This window comes from Fundulus heteroclitus, chromosome 1, assembly GCF_011125445.2.
Source record: "Fundulus heteroclitus isolate FHET01 chromosome 1, MU-UCD_Fhet_4.1, whole genome shotgun sequence".
Taxonomy (NCBI): domain Eukaryota; kingdom Metazoa; phylum Chordata; class Actinopteri; order Cyprinodontiformes; family Fundulidae; genus Fundulus; species Fundulus heteroclitus.
In genome coordinates, this window is record NC_046361.1 from 20,616,792 (window position 1) to 20,632,096 (window position 15,305).

General features: G+C 40.1%; 1 protein-coding gene across 1 annotated transcript; it reads left to right on the plus strand.

Moving 5' to 3' along the window:
- The first annotated feature begins 102 nt into the window (after positions 1–102).
- Positions 103–15,135, plus strand: smc1a (structural maintenance of chromosomes 1A). The gene is made up of 26 exons (XM_036137543.1): positions 103–511; positions 1,465–1,653; positions 2,004–2,116; positions 2,356–2,559; positions 3,320–3,558; positions 3,652–3,910; positions 4,702–4,842; positions 4,939–5,021; positions 5,127–5,226; positions 6,176–6,283; positions 6,395–6,580; positions 7,138–7,317; positions 7,398–7,544; positions 7,627–7,764; positions 7,861–7,977; positions 8,438–8,544; positions 8,627–8,768; positions 8,860–9,005; positions 9,083–9,236; positions 9,318–9,425; positions 10,108–10,264; positions 10,368–10,522; positions 10,751–10,902; positions 11,074–11,143; positions 11,226–11,336; positions 14,343–15,135. The coding sequence occupies exons 1-26, from the start codon at positions 403–405 to the stop codon at positions 14,421–14,423; spliced, it is 3,696 nt and encodes a 1,231-aa protein (XP_035993436.1). The 5' UTR covers positions 103–402; the 3' UTR covers positions 14,424–15,135.
- Positions 15,136–15,305: the final 170 nt, after the last annotated feature.

Below are 15,305 nucleotides of genomic sequence, written 5' to 3' on the forward strand. Positions count from 1 at the left end.
AACAAATCATATTTATCATCTGGAAAATAAAATTGTAAAGGTAACCAGCGGCTGTTGAACCGTCCGGCTCCATCTCGCGAGACAATGCGATGTTTATGGTCTCGCGCGCTCAAGCTTTTCCTGTTAGATTGTAAAATGGCGCTCTGTTACAAGTGTTCCGACTTTATTTAATCTAGATTTTTTTACGCTGTTTTGCTTGAGGGGCTTTGCCTTTACTTCATAATGTAACTCATGTGCAGGTCAGCTACAGTTTGAGCACGAGCGTTCGTTTATTTACGAGCACACTTCGTCTGTGTTAGACAGGCTGTTCGCTGCAGACTGGCTGCTAGCATCATTAGCTAACCGTCTTGACGTTGTCCGTGCAGCTTTTTCCATCCCAACATCAGCGCATCAGCAACGAAAATGGGCTACTTAAAGCTAATAGAGATAGAAAACTTCAAGTCGTACAAGGGAAGACAAATCATTGGACCGTTTCACAAGTTTACGGCGATCATCGGACCCAATGGCTCGGGTATGTTATGATGGAGAGCTAAGGCAAAAATGCAAACTGTTTGCTAGGATGGGCTAATGGTAAACACTGTGTCTTCTCGTTATGCTGTGTATTCTTCAAGGAGTCATGCTTAATTTATTATGAGACAATTTAAACAATGAGACGTGCGTTTTGCAATCTGTTGTAAATATTTTGCTGTAAACCGTTGTTTTAGTTCTCCGAGTATTAGCTTTTATGGTGCCTTGTGTGATTCAATCACTGTTATAGAATCACCTACGTTCCTATTTTTATTTGCAGTTTATGTTTGTAGATGTAGCTAAAACACTTAGATTAGATTTGGTATAACTCAGGAGTCGTTTCCTGGAAACAAATGAATGCTTTTTGCTTTAGCAGAAAGTAATAAACCTTTATGACTTTAAGTTTGAGGTTTGACTTTTTCTATATATATTTTACTATTAGATACCTTTGACAAAAGGTATCTAAGTTGTGACAAAAGTGGCAGCTATGAACTCAAGATTTTAACTTTGCGACGTATTGATATTAGGGTTGGACGATATGCCCAAAACATATATCACGATATATTTCTCAATTTCGGTCGATACAGTATAATTACGATATTGGTATAAACACAATGAAAGACTGCCAAGAATACCCAAAACAGATGCTTGTACAAACTTAGGACAATTATTTTGCCATGTTTATAAAACTCCTCCAATATAACATTTTAGAAATATTTGCTTTAAAAAAAAAAAAAGACACAAAACCCAGAATGTCAGTCAGTGACAAATGCATGCACTCCTTTTAATTTATACTGAAATATCGAAAAATGTCACATCACCTTTATTGTATAAATTTACATTGCAATATTGAAATTGAACTATTGTCCACCCCTATTCAATATAAACAAAGGGGGAAAATGGAAATTCATATAGAACGTGGATAAACAACTGTTTTTCTCCGTACTTTTATTCTAGGTAAATCCAACCTTATGGATGCCATCAGCTTTGTGTTAGCTGAAAAGACCAGCAACCTGCGTGTTAAAACTCTGAAGGATCTAATCCATGGCGCTCCTGTGGGGAAGCCAGCTGCCAACAGAGCTTTTGTCAGCATGGTGTACCAGGAAGATACTGGAGAGGAACGTTCCTTCACAAGGGTCATCATTGGTAAGAAGCCCTTGCTGACGATCACAAAGAGAGGGCATATGTTTGGCTATTCAAAAAAGCTTAAAAAATAAAACAACTGGACTACTATTTTCTTTTTAACCTTTTTTTGGATTGATCAAGACCTGGATGACTGGGAATCTTCACAAACATGCTTGGCTATTGTTAATATTTATAGAAATGATACTACTTTTTTCATTACATATCTTATTGTCAGCACAACATAATGATCATTTGCTAATTTTTTAACCAGTTCTCTAAAAGAACTACAAGCATTTAATGTGTTGTCCGTTTGATGTTTCCTTTGTAATGAAAGAACACATAATTTATTTTTTTTCCACTGTTTGTCTCAGGGGCCTCATCTGAGTATCGCATCAACAATAAAGTGGTTGGACTGCCTGAGTACAGCGAGGAGCTGGAAAAACTTGGTATTCTGATCAAGGCCAGAAACTTTCTTGTCTTTCAGGTAAGTGTCGAGTGAATTGCTTCCTTCACAGGATTTCAGTAAAAAGCCATTAGTGAAAGGCTAACCCAATTCTGCTTTTAGTTTAGTTTGATTATAAGTGAATTAGGTTAAGTGTTCCACCTCTGGCTAACTGTGCTGATGTTTTGCGCCATATTTATATGGTACAGAAATTATTTCTGCATTAATCTTTAGAGCTGCTGCTTTTATTCGCCCTGACTGTTTGTTTTGTTATACCAAAGGGGGCTGTGGAGTCAATTGCCATGAAGAACCCCAAAGAGCGAACAGCGCTGTTTGAGGAGATTTCACGCTCTGGGGAGCTGGCACAGGAATATGACCGCCGAAAAAAGGAGATGGTGAAAGCGGAAGAAGACACGCAGTTCAATTATCATCGCAAGAAAAACATTGCAGCAGAGCGCAAAGAAGCTAAGCAAGAGAAAGAAGAGGTAGGAGCTTTGAATGAAATGAGATTAATGGACTCACTTTCTGCTGAATATTTAACATTTTAACGTACAAGTAAGGACAAAGGCTGCATATTTGCTCTTGGCTAAAATACCTATGGACATTATTTAGATGCTCTGATCCTGTTAAGAGATAAAACATTCTGTTGTTTATAATAAAACCAAAAATTTAACTACATCCTCTCCTCGATTTTAAAATATACTCTTTCATATAAAATTAGCTTGAAATCCTTTTTTTCCCCTTTTTTTTGTGAACAACTATTATTATCTTGTCTGTTTCCTCTTGACAAGATAAAAAAATACTGAAATGGAGATTCATCGATCAGTGGTTGACCAGAGGTCAAAATGAGACAATTTCCTCTTGTTTGGCTCTGACTGGGGGTCAGCAGATCAAACATAGAAAATGTTGTTTTGCTATCATTTTCAGTTTAGAAACCAATCAGTTAACTGCTTGTACTTTGATGCACTTTTTTTTTAGTTGAATAAAAATCAGAAAACTTCAACCTCAATCAAAGAACCTGAAGCCCATTTTCCTCTTAGCTATTATATATAATGCTGTGGAAAAAAACTGTCTTTAGCTAAGAAGAGCCGGATTGGTGCATCTCATTGATTCTAACACCATTTTTTTTGTTATTGCTTAGATCTTAATCTGCCTTAACGTTCAACATAAATAAGTTTTGGAAATGAAAAATGGTCACAACGCTAATCTTGTTCTCGTCTCTCCTGTTTTTGATCGCGCTGTCAGGCTGAGCGATACCAACGCCTTAAAGATGAAGTAGCCAGGGCAAGCGTACAGTTACAGCTCTTCAAGTTGTACCACAACGAGGTCGAGATTGAAAAGCTCAACAAAGAGCTCGGCCAGCGCAACAAAGAAATCGAGAAGGACCGTAAAAAGATGGACCACGTGGAGGAGGAGCTGAAGGACAAGAAGAAGGAGTTGGGGAGGCTGATGAGGGAGCAGCAGACCATCGAGAAAGAAATCAAGTATGTCCCCACATGATTCTGATAGCCCTCTGGGTGTGCGTGCTGTCCCATTAAACATTCAGTGCACATTAATTATGTTCATTTTATCCACAGAGAGAAAGACTCTGAGTTGAACCAAAAGAGGCCTCAGTACATCAAGGCCAAAGAGAACACGGCTCACAAAATCAAAAAGCTGGAGGCTGCCAAAAAGTCGTTGCAGAACGCCCAGAAGATGTACAAGAAGCGCAAAGCAGACATGGATGAGCTGGATAAGGAGATGAGGGCCGTGGAGTTGGCCAAGCAGGAATTTGAGGAAAGAATGGAGGAAGAGGCCCAGAGCCAAGGCCAGGATCTCACTCTGGAGGAAAACCAGGTTTGACTGGATTCATCTAAGGCAGGGGTGTCAAACTAATTTCTATATGGGGCCACTATAGCGTCATGAAGTCATTAAAAGGGCCGGTTGCACCTGTATAGACGATAGTTTTGATTTCAGAATTTCATTCCAGTTCGCATAGAAGCATAAAAATTGCACAGTAACATAAAAGTAGCACCTTTAGGCCCAGTTTATACAGTTTATCTGCAAAAGAAAGTTGATATTGGGGTGGGTTACACTTTAAACATATCATTCTGCATCACTTTTTCTCCTTTTGGACATTTCAGGGTTGTTTTAATGTGTTGCGGGGAAACTGACACCTAGTGGCAGGATGCTGTTACTACACAGTTAAAAAAAACCATTCACTACAGGAGGCACAGTTTTAGCCACTTTATACACTATAAAAGGGATATATGCCTCTACTTTATGACATGATATCCCTTTTTATTTGGCTCTTGAGGGCCGGATAGTTTACTTTGACGGGCCGGAGTCGGCCCGCGGGCCTTGAGTTTGACACCTGTGATCTAAGGCTTTAAAAAAACTTTTATCCAATGAAAGTTCAGTCAGCACTATAGATGCCATTAGCAAAAGAAAGGTGTGCATGTTTATATTTTTAAATAGTGTATACAATTAAATAATTTCTGCCCTCTCAGCTTATTTGTCAGTATTATTTGCTTTTCTGCTTAAAGTTAATATTTTGTCTTTAAAATGTGTTGTTTTATTTCCTGATCTCCTAATTTAGTTTTTTCATGACAGAAAGAGCTTGAGTTTCTCTTTCGCCGTCTCCTCAGGTGAAGCAGTATCATCGCCTGAAGGAGGAGGCCAGCAAGCGTGCCGCCACTTTGGCTCAGGAACTGGAGAAGTTCAACCGGGACCAGAAGGCCGACCAGGACCGCCTTGATTTGGAGGAGAGGAAGAAAGTGGAGACGGAGGTAAGGGGGTGAGGAGGGACTGCTGTTTTTTCTTTGCTTAGATGGAAGAGATAGAAACTGATGCTACGTTGCAATTCTCTGATTACTTCTTCTCAGGCCAAAATCAAGCAGAAGATTCGTGAAATTGAAGAAAACCAGAAACGTATTGAGAAGCTTGAGGATTACATCACCACCAGCAGGTACGTTACAGAAATATTAGCTCTCTTTGCTCATATTTCTGCTTTTCATTGATCTGATATTACTCTATATCAGTCAACTCACACTGTTCTCTTGTTAAACATCAGGCAGTCACTTGATGAGCAGAAGCGCATGGAGGAGGAGCTGACAGAGGAAGTGGAGATGGCCAAGAGGAGGATTGATGAGATTAACATGGAGCTTAATCAGGTAACTGAAAAAGACGGACAGGTGCTGGCTTTATTTAATAAATAATAGCAACATCATTAGCCTGCTGTACTTAAGTTAAAATCAGTATGTTTTAATATTTCTCTTTCGCTTGACTGCAGGCTTCTTCTGTAGCTTATCTGTTTCCTAAAACTGTCCATGACAAAGAAAGCATTTTTTACTCCTGTTAAATCTAAGAATCTTATGCTGTGGACAATTTTTAAATATCTGGAAAAAACGTTGGAAATCCCCACAGTGGAAATTGTGAGGATTATTACCCAAATGTGCACCACCTGTTTCTCACTGATGCCTTGAAGCTTTAGGCTCTGGGCCAATTTTGAAAGTTTTTCAACAGATTTTAGATTTTTAGATGCGCACAGGCAAAAAAAAAAACAAAAAAAAACGTTTCTCCATGAAGAGCCAAACAATAAAAAATTATAATATTCTGTGCAATACATTCTAGAACATTCCCGCTAAATTTAGTGAGTGTTTAACCTTTTTTTCCAAAAAGAAAGGTTATAAAAGTACCAGTGTTTGATGCTTCTGGCTAAGCTTTTTCCTATCTAATCGGATCTGATGTTTGTTTTTTTAGCTTAAACTTACTTTGTGAACATATTGTTTTTGTTTTTTTCACCTTGTCGGCTGTAAATGTTCAAAACGAACTGTGAACATTTTTTGGATTGCCACACCACTAGTTTGTGTTCCTGGAGTCTGAAACTTAAGAGGTAAAAGTAAGATGTTAGGAAACTGTATAGAAATATGTACAACTAGATACAGTGGGGCACAGCTTTTTTTTAAAAGAAAATCTATAATTAATGACAATAACCTCACTTCTACCCTCTAATAAATATTTAGTAGTTTCCATCTTGATGCGATCAGCCTGATGGTTAAGAGTAAAGATGAAAACCACGATGGGACTGACCTCTTCCACTGCTTTCTCCGTTTGCTTTAGGTGATGGAGCAGCTGGGAGACGCCAGGATCGACAGACAGGAGAACAGTCGACAGCAACGCAAGGCAGAGATCATGGAGAGCATCAAACGACTCTACCCTGGATCTGTGGTAAGACCACCCTGAATGAATTTCTACAACATAATCAGTCCTTTGATGTCAGCCCAGCCAAGTTTGACCTGTTGGCAGTAAACGCATAAAACTGTGCTGTTCTGTTTCCAGTACGGTCGTCTGATCGACCTGTGTCAGCCCACTCAGAAGAAATACCAGATCGCCGTCACTAAAGTGTTGGGCAAGAACATGGACGCCATCATCGTTGACTCGGAGAAGACCGGCAGGGACTGCATTCAGTACATCAAGGAGCAAAGAGGAGAGCCTGAGACCTTCCTTCCTCTTGACTACCTGGAGGTGAATATTACGCTACAGATAAATTATTCTAGCAAAGCATAGTTAGAGTGGAAGGTATTTGAGATTAGGGGTTTATTTTAAATTAGAATTAATGGAAGTGCATTTCCAAAGATTTCAAACAAAGATCTCTGATCCTGGAGAGGCGCTCGGCTGCAACTTTTAGACACATCCCTGTGCCAACACATCTAAATGAAGTCGTTGAATGGTCTCTTCAGTATGTCTGGGGACGAGCCATTCATGTGATTCAGGTGTGTCGGACCAGGAAGGCATCTAAATGTTGCAGTGGGTTGTAAGCGGTCGAGCACCAATCATACAGGATGTATTCATTAATATTAGACTTAGACTTAGACAACTTTATTGTCATTTTGTATGCACAAAGTGCGTACAGAACGAAATTTTGTTTGCATACAGCTTAAAAAATCACAGTAAATTTCAGGATAAAGATGCAGCAGCGATTTATGTAAACAATTGAAATGTAAACAATGTAAAAAAATCACAGTAAATTGCAGTAACTGATCACCCAGTGAGCATAAAAACATTTTTTTTTCTCCCTTAAGGTCAAACCAACAGACGAAAAACTGAGGGAACTACGAGGGGCCAAGCTGGTGATCGATGTGATCCGCTATGAGCCGCCACACATCAAGAAAGCCCTTCAGTACGCCTGTGGCAACGCTCTGGTTTGTGAGAATGTGGAGGACGCACGAAGGATTGCTTTTGGAGGGCCTTACAGACACAAGGTGCTTAATTTGAGAATACGGTTGATCGTTTGTATGCTCTTGTGTGTTGTTTTACCAACATGTCCTTATGGTCCCACCAGACCGTAGCGCTGGACGGCACGCTGTTCCAGAAGTCCGGAGTCATTTCCGGGGGAGCCAGTGATCTGAAGGCCAAGGCCCGGCGCTGGGACGAGAAGGCTGTGGACAAACTAAAGGAGAAAAAGGAAAAACTCACAGAGGAGCTGAAGGTAACTTATTGTCGTACTGTATGTTTAGTTTATTTTATTGCGGTTTGTAAGAGTAATCACGCGCTTGGATTTTCCCCTGCAGGAGCAAATGAAGGCAAAGAGGAAGGAGGCGGAGCTGCGTCAGGTGCAGTCGCAGGCACACGGCCTGCAGATGAGGCTCAAATACTCCCAGAGCGATCTGGAGCAGACCAAAACCAGGCACCTCTCGCTCAACATGCAGGTACGCCCCGCTGCTCCTGGCTTGTCTTCTGTTTTTCTAATCTGTTAAATAGCCACGGCTGCTTTTAAAAGTCTCTTTTTCTGCGTTCTGTTGCAGGAAAAGTCCAAACTGGAGAGTGAACTCGCAAATTTTGGCCCTCGCATCAATGACATCAAAAGGATCATCCAATCCCGCGAGCGCGAGATCACCGACCTCCGAGACCGCATGAACCTGGTGAGGCTGACTCAGCATATGTTGTGAATTTATTTGATGAGAACTTATTTCATAACAAATGAATGGTAAATTAATGAGTTAAAAGTATAAGTTAACGTTAATGTTGGTAACACAGGTCATGTGTTAAATGTGGTTGAATTTAAGACTGCATTTATTTGATTTGGAGTTGCATTGAGGTAGACTTCATTACCCATGATGCTCGGGGAGCAGGAAGTAAACAAATTAACAACGTAACTTTACGTGCTGTTGTATGCGCGGTCGAATCGAGCCAACTGATTCACGCTGTATGTTTTTCCCTTTTTTATTTTCACCGTCATTCACTAAAGTTCAGCAAAATGAAAATAACCGTCTCGCCTCGTCATTTTTAGTTGGAAGTTAAATCTACAACAGCATATGGCCGGGTTAAAAACATCCTTATCCGTGATTCGCTGTTGCTCAATAGCCGGTTTTTGTCTTCTAGGTGGAGGACGAGGTGTTTATTGAATTCTGTAAGGAGATTGGCGTGAGAAACATCCGAGAATTCGAGGAGGAGAAAGTGAAGAGGCAGAACGAGATTGCAAAGAAGCGGTCAGTTTAGGAACCGGCTGAGTTCTCTAACAGCAAAACGCTTCCCGTCTTTTGTGTTTACCTGATGTTGTTTTGACTTCAGTCTTGAGTTCGAGACCCAGAAGACCCGTCTGGGAATCCAGGTGGACTATGAGAAGAACCAGCTGAAGGAGGACCAGGAGAAGGTCATGATGTGGGAGCAAACTGTTAAGAAAGACGAGGCTGAGATAGAGCGCCTTAAGAAGGTATAAAAATCTATCCGAAGGGAAACATGTATGGCTTCATATTTCTGCAGTTTGAGATCAAGGTGAATCTGATGTGTGGGTTTTTATTCAGGAGGAGCACAGACACATGAAGATCATTGACGAGACAATGGCCCAGCTGCAGGACCTGAAGAACCAACATCTCACCAAGAAATCTGAAGTCAACGATAAAAATCACGAAATGGAGGAGATCCGCAAAAAACTTGGCGGCGCTAACAAGTCAGTGCCAACAAAAGCCCAGACGAGGCAACGAATTTCAACGTGCGGGTATGGTTTCATTGTTTTTCCTGTTCCAGAGAGCTGACCCAGCTCCAGAAGGAGGTCACTGCCATCGAGACCAAACTGGAGCAGAAGCGCAGCGACCGGCACAACCTGCTGCAGGCCTGCAAGATGCAGGACATCCGCTTGCCGCTCCGCTCCGGAACCATGGACGATATCAGCCAGGGAGAGGTTGGAAAACATGGCCAAGATGTTGTTTTTTTATTTGATTAGAAATTAGAAATAAATTACAATCGGTTTTTGCTGTTGTAGGGGAGCTCTCAGACCGATGACTCCAGCAGTCAGAGGACATCCAGCACTGTTCTGGCTAAAGAAGCTCTGATAGAAATTGACTACAGCAACTTGTCTGAAGATCTGAAGGTAAAGCTCATGAAACATTGTCCCTTATCAAAGCAGTGTTCGCTCTCTGAACAAGAGTTGCTTAGGTTTTCCAGGGTAATATTAAACCACCTTTATCTGTTAAGCTTTAATGCAAATCATTAGGGCTGGGTATCATCTAGGATGAGCCGATTCGATACGATTCTCGATACATAGCTCAGCTTGCTTTGATTCCAATATCGATATTTATTACTTTGAATTAATGCTCAGTGATTCAATCACCAAAATCAGCCAAATATTATGTTTATGTTCTATTTATTGATCACAGACATATTAACAGGAAAATAAAGTGCATTTGCTTCAATGCATTTAACATGTCACAGAAACCAAAAATGTGCCCAAACATCTGATTTTAGGGACAAAGGAGCTTCTAAAATCCTGTCGGCCGTTCCACAAATTCGTCTCACTTGCTCTCCTTCGCTGTGAACTGTAATGGTTGCGCTGTAATAACGCCCCCTAGAGGTTGGGAGGTATATCGATATTGAAAGCCAGAATATCGATATTAAATCGTTTTTAAAAATATCGATATTAATCTTTATATCGATTTTTATGCACAGCCCTACAAATCATAGCGTAGAGGTCTTTATATACCAAAGATCTCTATTGTTTCAGTTACGCGTGAGAACGAAAATGAGGCTGACTAAACCTTCCTGATTTCCTACAGGATGCATTGTCGGAGGAAGAGATCAAAGCAGAGACAAACACGCTGCAGCAGCGTCTGAACGAGCAGCAGAGCATCTTGCAGAGGATCAGCGCGCCCAACATGAAAGCCATGGAAAAACTGGAGAGCGTCCGGGACAAGTTTCAGGAAACCAGCGACGGTGAGCGGACAGACGACCGGTCGGGCGTCAGGAAGACGAGTTCTCTTCGCACGGCCTGGTGGTAACTCTGTGTGATGCGACGGCTTTACCCGTTTGATTTCAGAGTTCGAGGCCGCTCGGAAGAGAGCCAAAAAGGCCAAGCAAGCCTTCGAGCAGATCAAGAAGGAGAGATTTGATCGTTTTAACACCTGTTTTGAGTCAGTGGCCACCAACATCGACGAGATCTACAAAGCTTTGTCCCGCAACAGCAGTGCACAGGTATGTTTCAGCTGCTACCAGAGCGTAGTCGGTGCAGAAAAGGTTGTACTGCTGTAGCCTACAAGACTTTCTTTTGACGCGAATCTGTTTTAGAGAACCCTCATTTATTTAAATGGACGTTTAATGCCACTGATGGGTCATCATGCTGCACAAAAACATGCTTTTGGCTTGTGAGTAGTCTGTGTGGCACCTGCTATTGAAAGCTAAATCCCTTTGGTTCTTCTGTAGGCGTTTCTGGGCCCAGAAAACCCAGAGGAACCGTATCTGGACGGCATCAACTACAACTGCGTGGCTCCAGGGAAAAGGTTCAGACCCATGGATAACCTGTCTGGAGGAGAGAAGACTGTTGCTGCTCTGGCTTTGCTCTTTGCCATTCACAGGTCTGACAGTAAAGCGATAGAAAGGCACATTTTAATCTTTGTTTAGTCAAAGTTCACCATAAGTAATCGCGAACAAGGTGAAATCTGTGGTGTGTCTTTAGATGATGTTAAAACAGCTTGTTTTCAGCACGCCTGTAAGATTTCTGAATCGTCTCTCCTGCGTCCTTGTAGCTACAAACCCGCCCCCTTCTTTGTCCTGGATGAGATCGATGCCGCTCTGGACAACACTAACATCGGCAAGGTGTGTTCAGATTTCCCTCTTATGTTTCTTTCCTCGAGGGATGCTTGTGATATAACAAATATTGTTCTTCTTTCTTCTTCAGGTGGCCAATTACATCAAGGACCAGTCGGTGCAGAACTTTCAAGCTATAGTCATTTCTCTAAAGGAGGAGTTCTACACCAAGGCAGACTCTCTTATAGGCGTTTATCCAGAGGTAGGTTTTTCCTTTCATTAACCATTAAGAATAAAATTTGCACCACTGACATGAGATGCTGTGGATGTGTGCTAGGGCTGAACGATTTTGGAAAATAATCTAATTGCGATTTATTTATTTTTTTCTTAATATTGCGATTTAATGCGATTTATTTTTTATTTTTATTATTTTTTTTTCCAGTTTAATTTATCATGTCTTTTTAAACATATACAAACAACAAATCATTTTGTTTCCTCGCTGTGCAGATTAGTTGCTAATAGACCCGCAGCGTCTAAACTCAGAGCAGAAATGATTGCGTTATGCCTACAATATATTTCAACCAAAATTGCAATTTTGACTTTTCTCTGCGTTAACCACAAGCAACAAAAATGGCGTCTAAATAAAGACGTTTGTAAACAAGGACTATTTAAAATTCAAGAGAACAGCTTTTAATTGATTTGGACATCAATCCTTGTTGAACATAAAGTGCAACCAACAAGCAAGTCTATGTATTAAACTGATTGACCTGTACTCAATGCTATGTATGATTATATAAACTCTAAAACAAGTAATAAAATTAGATTATTTCACTGCTGCAACTGTCTTCCCTTTCATGTGGAGCAAACCCACTTTAAACATTTTACCAACACCTAATGGACGTGTCTAATTCCCTGATTGTTACATAGCCAAAAATTGCAGACTCTGCGATTTGGAAATTGCGTTTTTTAAAATCGCGATTATATTGAAAATGCGATTAATTGTTTAGCCCTAATGTGTGCAATAAAACAATAAGCTCGGGCGCCTGTATATGTTTCTTCAGTATTCATGTAACCAGGGCTGACGATATTAGTAAAACATGCAATGATGTCTGTGAATGTCACGATAAGAGTTGAATCGAAAAGAATGGAAATGTCCATAACATAATGAGTTTTTCTGGACAGCGTCTCTTGTTTCTGTATTGAAGCGACTGGAGTTTTCTTTCAAGACTTGACCACATAACTTCTTTACTTTCTTTTTTAAGTTTAACAACTTGTCATCAAACATGTGGCAGGCATAGAGAGCCTGAAAGTATGGCAGTGACACAGTTACATCGTATTTATCATAGTAATTGAATCCTTATTTCATGCATTAAAGTTGCAATAATAACAACCTGCGCAAGAAAATAAATTAATAATTAAATTTGGACTTTGTATGATGTGAATTTGTGTGAACTCTTGCAAAGTTGTGTTTTTTTTCTTTTCTGTTGTTTTTTAAAGGCCCTTCTAGGGACGGACATTGCAAATTAGTCATGTCTAAAATGTTGCAGTGGCTACATGTTGAATGTAAACTCTTGTCTCTATCAAACACAAACTAAACTAATTGTAATAATTAGAGATGCAGAGAGAAATCGGCTGGTGACGGAAAATCAATGTTTTTCACTTTGGTCTGCCCCGACTGGGACCGGTCAGTTTGAAACTTAAATACATGTTTCTCTGGTCAGTGAGGTGTTTTAATTTTTGGTCATTTTAAAAGAAGTGGAGACATTTCTGGGTTTTGCTTGGCCGTGAGAGAGCAAGATGTTCAGCGGTCAACAGTGAGGCTGAGCGGAGTACTGTGAAGTGTTTTATTCTACGAGATTTTAACCTTTGTCATGGAAAATGCTGGATTTGGGAATGTTAGTTGCATTCAGGAAATATCAGAGCTAACCTGATACGGAGGTGGCCACAGCTTAAAAAAAAAGGTTGGGTTTGATTCCCGACTCTAGGAGCTTCACCTCATTTCTTCACCCATTCGTCCTCTGCCCGTTTTTTTCTGTTTGCACCTTTTTAAATAAAGGCCACTAGTGCCAAAATGCAAAGAAAGGGCAAATTTTAGTTACAAATAAAGACCAAATCCAGTTTAAAATGTCAACTTTGCAAAACCATGGTGCCTCAGCTGTTGTTACATTGCTAATACTTTAAAAAGTAAATAAAATAATGGAAAAAGAGAAATCTAAAAGATTCAAAGTTGATCAATAGTAAATAGATTACACTGTTGTAACCTATTTATAACTGGGTAATCAGGAATGTTTTACTGTCACCATGCATTCCAATGGTGACAGTAAAACCATCTATTGAGCTCGACAGCTGTTGTCAGTAGTAATAATGACAAGGGCCTCTTCCTTCATGCCCCAAGCAGACAGCATGGTGCTTAAACCTTGTCCGACCATCTCTCCGCTATCGGCTGGAGCCATGTGGCGTGCAGCCTCCATTCGTCACTGATGTCATGTAGAGTGAGACTGATGTACGGCTCCATCGTGCGACTGGACCAGAGATCACATGTGGCTGCAGCGTACTACGCTGCTCCTCTTCCTCCTCTTCAGCCTTTCCACCATTGCCGCTTAAACATTTGAAATTAACTCCGTTTTCTCAACCTCACCGTCTCTTTCGCTTCTTGTTTCACCCTGGATGGGCTGGAGTCACGTGACTACAGACTACATTCTTAAAGGGACGCACTGCAAAAACGGAACTAAAAATGAGTAATATTTTCTTAAAATTAGTGTATCTGTCCTTGATTTGAGCAGGTAAGTAAGATGGTCTGCTAATGGAATAAGACTTTTGCACTTAAAATAGGAACAATTCATCTCCATCTTATTTCAAGTGCAGGATGTCTAATTATCTTATTTTAGGGGTCAAAATACTCATTCCATTGGCAGATAATATTATTTACCTGCTCAAATCTGGGACAAAAACACAAATTTTAAGAACATTTTGCTTATTTTTAGATCCGTTTTTTCAGTGCGGGACCATAGCCTACCTGTAAAAACAACTTTTTCTTTAATTTTTAAATGCCGAAAATACTGACATGGGCAACATGACATCATTGTCGTAAATTTCAGTGTCTGTAAATTTCCTGTTTATCATCCCGCCTAATTTCTGCTGTCCAAAAAGTTTTATTAAACATTTTGGCGGGGGCTGAAAACACACTTAGAGTAAACACCATTGTTGATGGTATTTTAGTGATTTATTAATTTGAAGACATTAATCGACTGATTTTTCTTTTCCACAGCAAGGAGATTGTGTCATCAGCAAAGTGCTCACCTTTGACCTCTCACAGTATCCTGACGCCAACCCAAACCCAAATGAGTAACACGAGTCCGCTCTGCTCCATATAGACCATACTTACACATCATGTACTCAGTAGGTCTCTGGTGTTTTTTGTCTTCTTTTTTTTTTCTCCTGTTGAATTTTTTTTTTATATATATATTTTAGATTTGTGATTCAGAATCCTTTTCTTGTGATAGGGATTTTTTTTTTTTTGGTAGTAGTTAAAACTCTCTGTACATTTACTGGAAACAGCTTTTTTCTCAATTTGGACATCGTCATACATTATTTTAATGAATAGTAGTAAAGTAAAATAAGAATCAAAGCTTTTTCATGAACTCTAGGATTTATACAAAGCGCTAAAATGTAATGCCTTTTGAAACAGGCAAGTTGTTGTTTTATATTGTTCACCGCTCTCATTTCATTTGTTTGCTTAAAGCCTTTTGCCTGTCCTCTCTTGTGTTTTCTCGAATGCAAATTGCATTTCAAATGTGGAACTTTTTTTAAAAGCTCAATTAGGAGTGTTTAGTTATCATGCGGTGGCTACATTCCCTTTGTGTAGTGACTAAATAAAAGCTGCAGCTGAAAGCGCTATAAGATTTTTAAGCTTTTTTGGAAACCAACCGAACGTAATTATGTCAAAAGTACCTTATAAGTTGGGTTTTAACAGAGCAAGAGTACAGTCTGAAATATTCAGCGTGAATAAGAGGATTCTGTCTGTCTGGTTGGCTTTGCTTTAATAAATCTAAAATGAATAATTTGTGCTCATCCTTTTACTTATTAATGCTGTGTTGCCTATTATCAGCTCTTGTTCGGTTTTAAACTCGCGCTTCGTTTTCACCCTGTGAGAAGAGAGCTCTCAGCTTTCCTCTGAGACGTTATTTATAGCCGCTCAATTTTCACAGCCCTCCTGCAGCGGCAGCAACCG